The 11967-nt window shown below is 45.3% G+C and overlaps 1 protein-coding gene and 1 pseudogene across 1 annotated transcript; one reads left to right on the plus strand and one right to left on the minus strand.

The window, feature by feature from the left end:
* The first annotated feature begins 300 nt into the window (after positions 1–300).
* Positions 301–1203, plus strand: LOC136524661 (DNA (cytosine-5)-methyltransferase DRM2-like; annotated as a pseudogene).
* Positions 1204–6808: 5605 nt separating this feature from the next.
* LOC136523070 (uncharacterized) lies at positions 6809–8761 on the minus strand. Its single transcript, XM_066516847.1, has 4 exons — positions 8531–8761; positions 8332–8408; positions 8116–8249; positions 6809–7084 (listed from the first exon to the last, which is right to left on the minus strand). Exons 1-3 carry the CDS (start codon positions 8756–8758, stop codon positions 8120–8122), a joined length of 435 nt encoding a protein of 144 aa, XP_066372944.1. The 5' UTR covers positions 8759–8761; the 3' UTR covers positions 6809–7084; positions 8116–8119.
* Positions 8762–11967: the final 3206 nt, after the last annotated feature.

Raw genomic sequence — 11967 nt, forward strand, 5'->3', positions numbered from 1 at the left:
TACTAGGTGAATGTACATGTGTTGCATTGAGAAAAAAAATACCGGATAACATGTATTGTAAAACATAAACTCGTTATGGTTAAGGTGTCAAGCTCGTGAGGCCGTACCACGTCGACTAGAAGATAAATGGATGTGGACATGTGAATGATGGGTATCATGATGTCTGTCTAGCGTGTACATCGGTGCACAACTACGTTGTCGATAGGTGGGTGTTCATTAGGCATGCACTTCCGCAATAATAGTATATAACACACGTTCATACATATGTTATCGTGGTATTATATGTTCTGGTTGTAACGCATGGGCATTTACTTAGTAGAGCAGATTCATAGTTTGAGCTTCTTCTTACTTAGAATGTTGCCTGCACAAGCTGTTGGTCAACCATACTTCTACTACGAGAATGTTGCTCTTGCTGCAATAGGTGTCTGGACTACCATATCAAGATTCTTGTATGATATTCAGCCAAAGTTTGTGAACTTGAAATACTTCTGTGCTGCTAGGAAAAGGGGTTACATATTAATCTGCCACTTGAGAATAGGTCAGCTCTCTCTCCTCCCCATACCTCCAAAGACAATATTTGAAGCATTCCTATGTTATGTAACAAGAGGTAATGGTCGTCATGGGACCTAAAGGCGTCAATTTAATTGCCTACGGACTTGTGTGTCTAGTGCAAAATTCTAAGAGAGGATTCATTTTGCCCTTAGAAATAGTTTAGATCCACCTCCTCCAAGGGTTCAAAAGTTTGTGTTGGAGGAGTGTAGGAAATGGAATCTCGCTTGGGTTGGCTTAAACAAGGTTGCTCCTCTAGAACCTGATGAGATGGAGCTTCTACTTGGCTTTCCAAAGGATCACACCAGAGGTGTTAGCAAGACAGAGAGACATTGATCACTAGGGAATTCATTTCAAGTTGGTACTGTTGCTTACTATCTCTCAGTCCTCAACAATAGTTCCCACAAGGCATGAACACGGTTATTTGACTCAGCCTGACACTTCGATTGAGAGTACTGATGTGCAGACACTGGCATCTGAGAGGATCAAGGCATATATTAGAAGAATTGGTGACTTTGATCTTGTGATTGCGAGCAACCCCTGCAACAACCTTGCTGGGAGCAACGTCACCACCGAGATGGTTTGGAGGGTGAACATTCTGCTCAATTCTGCCATTATTTTAGGATCTTAGACTCTGTCAAGTCCATCATGTAGTGTCTGTAGTCTTTAGAATCTTTATTCTTATGGTGGGGCGCCTTTAGTGTCTCAGCATAGCAGGTCCCAAGCCCTAGTAAAGGAGGAGGGTTGTGTTAGGCATGGTGAGCTAATGTAAAAACTTAGCCACTTTAATGGAGATGAAACCCAAAAGAATCCTGTTGGGCGTAACCCTCTTAGTGACGCGCCATGTCGGAATCCGGATATGGTGTTAAATGAGCAAGGGCCAGATCGTCACCCCCGTGACGCATCGTGTCACGATCTGGACATAGTGTTAAGTGAGCAAGGATCGGGTCATCGCATCCTTAGTGGAGCGCCACATCGGTGCCCGTGTGTGGTGCAAAATGAGCAAGGGTCTTCACACCTACCTCAGCAGGTGCGAAGGGTAAGAAAGATAGTCAAGCCAACTAGTATCCGTTTAGGTAGCTGGAATATAGGGTCCCTTACAGGTAAGTTAAGAGAGTTAATGGACACAGTGGTTAGGATGCATGTAAATATCTTATGCGTCCAAGAGACTAAATGGAAGGAGCAGAAGGTGAAGGAGGTGGACAATACTAGCATCAAGCTCTGGTACACAGGAACAACTTCAAATAAAAATGGAGTAGGAGTTTTAATTGATAATAGCCTCAAGGATGGTGTGATGGAGGTGAGAAGGCAAGGGGATAGGATCATCTTAGTTAAACTTATCATTAGTGATATGATCTTAAACGTAATTAGTGAGTATGCCCCCCAAGTAGGCCATGATGAGAGTGCTAAGCGGCTTTTCTAGGAAGACTTAGATTGCATGGTTAGAGCTATCCCTAGTAGCGAGAAGCTCTTTATAGGAGGTGATCTTAATGGCCATGTAGATACATCAAGTGCAGGTTTCGAGGCGGTTCATGGGGGTTTCGGATATGGTAGTAGAAACTAGGATGGAGAGGAAGTCTTAGACTTCGCCATAGCTTTTGATCTGATGATAGCTAACACTTTCTTCCATAAGAGACAGTCCTATTTAGTGACCTTTAGTAGCGGCCAGTACTCTAGTCAAATCGACTTTGTCCTTACAAGAAGGAGGGATAAATGAACATGCGTGGACTGTAAGGTGATACCTGGAGAATGTATAATCGCTCAACACAAGGTGGTGGTGGCTGACTTCCACTTTCTGGTGCAAGCTCGTGGGAACAAATAAGCTAGGGTTGCTAGAACGAAGTGGTGGAAATTAGAAAGGGAGGCATCAAAGGTCTTTAAGGAAAAGGTCATTGAAGAGGGCCCTTGGAATGATGAAGGCGATGCAAATAGCATGTGGGAGAAGATGGCAACATGCGTTTGAAAGGTTGCTTCAGAGGTACTTAGAGTGACCAAAGGGAGCAGATGCGACTCAAAAGACACTTGGTGGTGGAATAAAGATGTGCAAAAGGCTATTAAGAAAAAGGAGTGCTATAAGCGCTTGTATCATGATAGGTGTGCAAACAACATAGAGAAGTACAAGGTGGCAAAGAAGACTACAAAATGAGCGGTGAGTGAGGCAAAGGGGCGGGCCTATGAGGACCTTTACCAATGTTTGAGTATGAAGAAAGGAGAGAAGGACATTTATAGGATGGCTAGGGCTCGCGATAAGAAGACAAGGGACTTCAACCAAGTCAAGTGTATAAAGGATGAGAGGGAGCAGCTCTTGGTGAAGGAGCATGAGATTAGACATAGATGGCATGAGTATTTTGATATATTGTTGAATGGTGAGAACGAGAACACCACCGTTCAGCTGGACGACTCGTTTGATGACACTAAAAGGCGCTTTGTGTGAATGATTCAAGAATCGGAGGTCAGAGAAGCCTTGAAAAGGATGAAAGGGGGCAAAGCGATGGGCTCTGATGGTATCCCAATCAAGGTGTGGAGATGTCTCGGGGATATGGCTATAGTATGGCTAACCAAGATGTTCAATAATATCTTTTGATCGAACAAGATGCCTAAGGAGTGGGAATTAAGTTGATGAGCCACACTATGAAGTTATGGGAGAGAGTCATCTAGCAACGCCTGCGAGGAATGACGCAGATATCAATAAACCAATTTGGTTTCATGCTCGGAAGGTCAACCACAGAAGCAATCTTCTTAATAAGACAGGTTATGGAGCGGTTTAGAGAGCAGAAGAAGGACCTCCACTTAGTTTTTATTGGCTTGGAGAAGACTTATGACAAGATACCAATGAAAGGTCCTTATATGGTTTTGGTAATTGAGTGACAACCTAGGTGGACTAATTGTGTTTATGTGAGATACACTGGTGATTAGTCCACAGATACATGTGTGTGAGCAACATATGCCATGAAGGTGAAAATGGCTTGGAGATGTTGCAAAGCTCACACATGTGATGATGAAGGAGCTCATTGCACATGAGACATAACATTGAGTCATGTGATCAAGGTGGAGAAGATCAAGACAAGACTTGGCTTGATGGACCGGTTGCAAGCGTGAAGGGCAAGTTGAAGGCTTTGGAGCGATGGACCGCGTGGCGGTGAAGCTTAAGCAAGACTTGGCGCCGATGGACGAAGGCAACAGTGAAAAGCAAGCGAAGTCAAGATCGATGAACCAATATGATCACATGATGATATGAAGTGGATCATATCATTGTTGATCATGTTGGTGCATGTGTTGCATCGACGTTGGAGGAGATGGAATGGAATGCGCAAGGCAAAGGTATAACCTAGGGCATTTCATTTCACCGGTCATAGGTGTGTAGAGAAGTTTATGACCAGGTTTAGAATAGATGGATGTACTATCAAGAGGAGCAAACTTGTTTGCATATCGGTCATCTAGTGCCACTCGAGTGATCTAACTTTGCATCGTCGCTAGGATCGAGTGGCGTGGCAAGTTGAGTGGCTAACATCCTTTGGGAAATGTTTATGAAAAGCTAACACACATACACTTGGTGGTGTTGGCACATTTACAAAGGAGATGGAGTTGGAGTTGATGTGGATCAACTTGGTGAAGAAACTCCACCGGCGCCCTACACAGAAAAGACAGGGTCTCATAGAGTGCATCGGACATTGGCACTGGAAGTGACCAGACGCTGGTAGGGCACGTCCGGTCAGGCTGACGCATGGTGATGCAGGAGCTGGAGTGTGACCGGACGCTGGGCTGCATCCGATCACGTGCGACCGGACACGTCTGGTCAAGGTTGGTATCTTACTATAAATGACCAGACGCTGAGGTCCAGCGTCCGGTCAGTTGAAGCTGTTGCGTCCGGTCAGAAGATGACCGTTGAGATCGGAAGAATGCCGTTGAACGCAGGTGACATGTGGCTATCATCGGACGACCGGACGTTGAGGACCAGCATCCGGTCAACACGACCGGAGCGTTCGGTCGACCCGACAGTTGCCCAATGAAAGGGTAACGGCTAGTTTAGCCCTTGGGGCTATAAATAGAAGTGGCCTTCGGCCATGGCTGAGGTTGAGCACCTTGGGGGACTTTGTGTCCATGCTTGAGAGTGCTTAGGAGCCCTCCATCTCACACATACTTGATAGTGATCATTCAATTGTGTGAGTGAGCGATTCTAGTGCGATTGCATCGTGAGGTTGCATCGAGTGGCACTAGGTGATCGAGTTGCAAGCCGGTGGTGCTTGTTACTCTTGGAGGTTGCCACCTCCTAGATGGCTTGGTGGTGGTCTCCGTGGAAGCCCGTAAGAAGCTTGTGCGGTGCTCCGGAGAAGTGCTTGTGAGGGGCACTTATGCTCGCCCCGTGGGAGTCACAAAGAGCAACTTTAGTAAAGCGTGTCATTGAGCTACCCTCACCTTCGGGGTAGGTTCTTGCGGCGCCCGATGTGCGGGCTTGGCGGGTGATGCCAATTAGCCGTCGAACCACCAAGTGAGCGGTCGACACAACGGGGACTAGTGTGTTGGCAAACACATGAACCTCGGGAGAAAAATCATCGTGTCAACCTTGTTTTTTCCGTTGATTTGTATCCCCGTTACACAAGCTTGCTATCATTTTCATATACATTAATCTTGTGTTGTTGCTCTTGTAATTAGTTAGCTTATGTAGCTTACTATTCTTGCTTGTGTAGCATAGAAGTAGCTTCCTTGCGTGGCTAATTTGGTTTGTGTAACCTTGTTAGTCACATTGCTTAGTTTGTGTAGCTAAGTAATTGCGCTCTCTAATTTGGCATTGGTTGCCTTGTTATTGAGCATTGCTAGTGAGCTTAGTTGGCTTTGCGCTTTTGCTTACTAGCATGTGTAGGAGCTTCCTTGTTGCTTAAAGTACTAGTGGCATAGATTTGTGTGACCTTGCTCCTAGAATTGGTTAGGTGAGCTCTAACTAGCCCGGCACCTTTGTTGCTTGATTAGTATCTTTGGAAGGCGCTAGAGAACATAGATAGAGAGGTGTAGTCTTGGCTAGACCGATCGTCTTAATTCCGCACTTGTTTCGGTTAGCCGACGCGATTAATTTTAGAAAAGACTATTCACCCCCTCTCTAGTCCGCCATCTCGACCTTACAACCAAGAAATGTTATGTGGTGGTCTTTAGACAAACATAAAGTCACATCAAAGTACGTGACCCTCATCAAGGACATGTACAACAATGTTGTGACTAGTGTTCGAACAAACGATGGTAACACAGATTACTTCCCGATTAAAATTAGACTTCATTAAGGGTCAGCCTTAAGTCCGTATCTCTTTGCCTTGATAATGGATGAGGTTATCGGGAACATATAAGGGGATATCCCTTGGTGTATGTTGTTCGCTGATGATGTAGTGTTAGTGGATGAAAGCCAGGCGAGAGTAAATAGGAAACTAGAGTTATGGCGACAGACCATTGAGTCTAAAGAAGGATACCTTTCGGTATCTGGGATCGATGAAACAGAGGGATTGAGATATTGATGCGGACGTTAGCCATAGAATCAAAGTAGGGTGGATCAAGTGACGACAAGCTTCTGGCATTCTCTGTGACAAGAGGGTACCATAAAAGCTAAAAGGCAAGTTCTATAGAACGGCAATTAGACCGGATATGTTGTATGGAGCAGAATGTTGGCCTACAAAGATTCGACATGTTTAATAATTGAGTGTTGCAGAAATACGTATGTTGCGATGGATTTACGGTCACACAAGAATGGACCGAGTTCGAAACGATGATATACGTGATCGCCTAGAGGTAGCACCAATTGAAGAAAAGCTTGTCCAACATCAATTGGGGTGGTTTGGCCATATCCAAAGGAGACCTCCAGAGGCACCAGTACATTGTGGGGTCCTAAGCCAAGCTAATAATATGAGGAAAGATGGAGAAAGACCGACATTGGCATAGGGAGGCAATAAAAAGAGATATGAAAGCTTAGCATATACTTAGATATCTATGTTTGAATAGAAGCACTTGGAAAACAGCTATTGAAGTGCCTGAACCGTGACTTGGGGCTCTTGGTGGGTTTTAACTCTAGCGTACCCCAACTTGCTTGGGACTAAAAAGGCTATGTTGTTGTTGTTGTGCAGGCAATCAGAAACAAAAGAATTTAAATCTAAAAGAAGTGCACCATGGCAGCTTGGTTTGATTAGGTTTTTCATAACCACAAGACGTAATGATGAGGTTAGTAAAGCAGTAAAGTCATCAAGAAACTATTCACAAATCAAGAGTACGATGCATCAACAGCAAGGCTATGCCTGAAGACTGATGTACAGTGTATTATTGATAAGAGAAAGAACTGGTAGCCAGTACTCAGTAGTCACGCCACATATCAAATGATATCATCTCTCATTTCTTTGAATTCAAAGTGCAGCCTCCCTAAAACAGAAACCTACAAAATATAGATCTGGTTCCTTTGACCTTCATCTAACAATCTTTCTCCTTGCTGAACACTTCTAACAGCTAACCAGATCAGTTAATATCATCACACAATCTTGTTCTTCGCACTGCAGACCTGGACCTGCATTAGGGGGGCAAAATCACCATGTAAGTCCACACGTAAACTCTTATTGACTCGATTGACCTGTGCTATTTGTGCAAGGAAACAAAAAATATGACAGCTATACAAACAAGACTAAACATCACATAACATGATGAACATAAAAATGCCTCTGTAGTTTCTAGGACTAGGACATTTGTAGTGCTAACACCAGTGCCACAGTGATCATCATCACCAGCCACCTTACTACCTTAGTTCTTTGGCTACCGTACATGTTGTTTATAAGCTTGAGGGCTTGATCTTACCCCCATGGCTCCAAAGCCTCCCATTATTCCCGCGCTTGCACTAACAATAATGTCCTGCCAGATTCAATTTTTCATGTATGCGACATTGTTCATAAAGTCTAGCTTTTTGGTGCAAGATAAAGAACAATGTAATCGTTACTGCCAGTTGCCTCAGCTCCTGCCCACCTCGGTCCTTGAAAATTCTACCAAACTATTAGCTAGAATCAGTGTGAGATTATATATTGCTTGATGGCAAACACCAGGTTCCAACCCATCACCAACCATAACTGATTGGTTCTGAATAGGCAATGTGGCAGTGAATCCTGCCTGCCATGGCTTCAAAACAGGGCAATGGGCCAGCCAGAGATTAGTTTCCTGGGACCTCACTAGACTATCTAAGTATCTAGACATGATTTGATATTAAAACAAGCATGTTCGTCAGAAAGAGTAATATGAAATGCTGTGTCCTCATTGGCACATGTTAGCGAAAACAAACAACGAGGCACACTAATACGAAAAATGCATTAATATCCCATCCCCTTAACCAATCAAGGGCATTTTTAACTTGTTTTTCTTCCTTGTCTTTTGTGGCAGGTTTAACTTGTTTTTTCAGTCTAAAAACTGGTGTTCAAGCCGTATACACATTATGGAAGAAGGAAAAAGTCTGGTATCTCCAAGGCTAGTTATTCCATCTACAGCCTAGCAGGATCCACAAGACAAGGCTGACCACAAGATTTAGTACGGCAAAGGAGGAACAAAATACCATACCCCACTATGGCTTGGAATGAGCATCGGGTTCCGAGGAAGCGGCAGAGATCGTGGTGGGCTTGTTGCTGCGGAGGTCGTCTATGATGCCACCAAGCTCGCGCCGCGCGGACTCCCTTCCAAACATGAAGCCATACCTGCAGCACAAGAGGCATGGCATGGGAGATCTAGAATGCTCCGAACCAACGAGAATCTTCAGGAGGGGAGATTGTGTGGTACCAGAAGGAGACGGCGGAGAAGACTCCCGCAGCTGCCACCGTCTGCAGCAGGGTCAGCTTCTTCGCCTGCATCGCCCGCTGCGAATCGGGAGAGATGGGAGTCAGGGTCAACCGCTAGCTGCGCGGTCCACAAATTCACACGGCTCTCTGCTCAGTAAGGTGCATAGGAGATCCGAGATAGAAAGGCCGAGCGAGCTCACCTCCGTTTTGCAGTGCCACCGCGAGGTGTAGTTGGGGAAGACGAGGTGACCGAAGGCGGCGATGGTTGGGGAGGGAGAGGGACGGAGGATTGGAGGAAGGCTGCCGCCTGCCGGTGCCGGCACGAAACGATCTTCGCCGGCAAGGTAGCAACAGACTGGGGAGGTGCAGGCGGCGGCGGCCGACGAGGGCTTGCGGAGTTGCAGTTCTAGGCCGAGCCCACGGCCCATGGGATAGAGACGTGACTAGGATCAATGGTTGGGCTGAGCCTTTGGGCTTTTTACTGGCCTTTTCATAGATTGGGATCGAGGGTGTTTGGATCAAGGGACTAAAGTTTAGTAGATATCACATCAGGTATTTTGATACTAATTAGAAAGACTAAATATGATCCTAATTAGGATTAATAGATTCATCTCATAAATTAGTCTCAATCTATGCAACTAGTTTTGTAATTAGTCTACGTTTAATACTCCAAATTAGTATCAAAACATCCGATGTGACAGGGACTAAATTTTAGTAGGAGGAACCAGACACCCTGCTATGGCCTGGGATGACATGACCCAACCGAAATATTTTGGTGGTCTTGGCTTCTGAGATATGGAACTGTTTAACCTAGCACTCATAGCGAAACAAGCATGGCGGATATTGCAGGATGGCAGTTCTTTGAGTGCTTGGGTCCTAAAAGCTATCTATTTCCCAGACAAAGAGTTCCTTGCAGCAGTGATTGGTTCGTCTCCTTCCCGTATTTGGTGGTCAATTGTTGAAGGACATGATGTCCTTAAAGAGGGACTAATACGGCGGATAGGCACAGGTGAATCAACTAATGTGTGGACAATGGATTGGCTGCCTACGTCAGGGTTAAGGAGGCCGGTGCCAAGCAGCCGGGTGAACCTCCCTCAACTTGTTAGTGAACTCGTTGATCCGACGATGGCAACTTGGGATCATGAGAAGTTAATGGAGTTTTTTACACTGATTGATGTGGATGTGATCACGAGCATCCCTCTCAGCACAAGGCATCAAGAAGATTTTTGGGCTTGGCACTTTGAAAAGCGTGGCGTTTTCTCGGTTCGATCAGCATATAGGATGCTTGCACACCGTAAGTATCTGGTCGGGAATGTGGGTGCCTCAGACATACTGGCTGCTGAGAAGGAGTGGTCTACATTATGGGGAATAAAGGTTCCCTCCAAAGTACGGGTTTTCCAGTGGAGACTAGCCAGGTGCTCTCTCCCATTAAAGGACGTTCTCCATCACGGGAACATGGTGGAAAATATTGCATGCCAAATATGTGGAGCCGAGGACTCATGGAAGCACTCGCTTCTCGAATGTAATATGGCACACTGTGTATGGGCTCTGGAGAAAGAAGTGATCACTGAATACCTTTGCCAAATTGAGGAACAAGATGCGAAGGGTTGGCTGGCCGCAGTGACAAAGTCCCTGCGACATGAGGACCTAATTGGGGTGATTGTTACTCTATGGGCAATCTGGTATGCGAGGAGGAAAGTTGTGCATGAAAACATTTATCAAAGCCCGCTCTCGACTCATCAGTTTGTTACCAATTTTGTGGCCGACCTTCAGTACGCAAAGACACAAAGAAGGGTGCGACCTGAAGTTCAGAGAAGTCCGGCTAGGTGGATCCCTCCGTCAGCAGGATTGATGAAGATCAATGTTGAGGCAGCCTTGGCCAAAAATTCAGGAGTCATTGTTGTGGCGGCTGTTGCTCAGGACACGGTTGGGTGATTCTTGGGGCCACGACTGTGGTTTGAGAGGGTCGCATGGAACCCGACACAGTGGAAGCAATAGCATGCAAAGAAGGTCTTGCACTCGCCAGTGACTTGGTTCTGCGAGATTTTTGATTGACGTGTGATAATGTTGGGGTTATCAGAAGCATCAAGGAAGGAAGCATATAGCAGAACCGACCAATTTAGATAGCTGGAATGTAGGGTCCCTTACAGGTAAGTTAAGAGAGTTAATGGACACAGTGGTTAGGAGGCGTGTAAATATTTTATGCGTCCAAGAGACTAAATGGAAGGGGCAGAAGGTGAAGGAGGTGGACAATACTGGCATCAAGCTCTGGTACACAGGGACAACTTCAAATAAAAATGGAGTAGGAGTTTTGATTGATAATAGCCTCAAGGATGGTGTGATGGAGGTGAGAAGGCAAGGGGATAGGATCATCTTAGTTAAATTTATCATTAGTGATATGATCTTAAACGTAATTAGTGAGTATGCCCCCCAAGTAGGCCATGATGAGAGTGCTAAACGGTTTTTCTGGGAAGACTTAGATCGCTTGGTTAGAGCTGTCCCTAGTAGCGAGAAGCTCTTTATAGGAGGTGATCTTAATGGCCATGTAGGTACATCAAGTGCAGGTTTCGAGGCGGTTCATGGGCGTTTCGGATATGGTAGTAGAAACTAGGACGGAGAGGAAGTCTTAGACTTCGCCATAGCTTTTGATCTGATGATAGCTAACACTTTCTTCCATAAGAGACAGTCCTATTTAGTGACCTTTAGTAGCGGCCAGTACTCTAGTCAAATCGACTTTGTCCTTACAAGAAGAAGGGATAAACGAACATGCGTGGACTATAAGGTGATACCTGGAGAATGTGTAATCGCTCAACACAAGGTGGTGGTGGCTAACTTCCACTTTCTAGTGCAAGCTCATGGGAACAAACAAGCTAGGGTTGCTAGAACGAAGTGGTGGAAATTAGAAGGGGATGCATCAAAGGTCTTTAAGGAAAAGGTCATTGAAGAGGGCCCTTGGAATGATGAAGGCGATGCAAATAGCATGTGGGAGAAGATGGCAACATGCGTTCGAAAGGTTGCTTCAGAGGTACTTAGAGTGACCAAAGGGAGCAGATGCGACTCGAAAGACACTTGGTGGTGGAATAAAGATGTGCAAAAGGCTATTAAGAAAAAGGAGTGCTATAAGCGCTTGTATCATGATAGGTGTGCAAACAACATAGAGAAGTACAAGGTGGCAAAGAAGACTACAAAACGAGCGGTGAGTGAGGCAAAGGGGCGGCCTATGAGGACATTTACCAACGTTTGAGTATGAAGAAAGGAGAGAAGGACATTTATAGGATGGCTAGAGCTCGCGATAAGAAGATAAGGGACTTCAACCAAGTCAAGTGCATAAAGGATGAGAGGGAGCAGCTCTTGGTGAAGGAGCATGAGATCAGACATAGATGGCATGAGTATTTTGATAAATTGTTGAATGGTGAGAACGAGAACACCACCGTTCAGCTGGACGACTCGTTTGATGACACTAATAGGCGCTTTGTGCGAATGATTCAAGAATCGGAGGTCAGAGAAGCTTTGAAAAGGATAAAAAGGGACAAAGCGATGGGCTCTGATGGTATCCCAATCAAGGTGTGGAGATGTCTCGGGGATATAGCTATAATATGGCTAACCAAGATGTTCTGCAATATCTTTTGATCGAACA

Source organism: Miscanthus floridulus, chromosome 18, assembly GCF_019320115.1.
Source record: "Miscanthus floridulus cultivar M001 chromosome 18, ASM1932011v1, whole genome shotgun sequence".
NCBI classification, from domain to species: Eukaryota; Viridiplantae; Streptophyta; class Magnoliopsida; order Poales; family Poaceae; genus Miscanthus; species Miscanthus floridulus.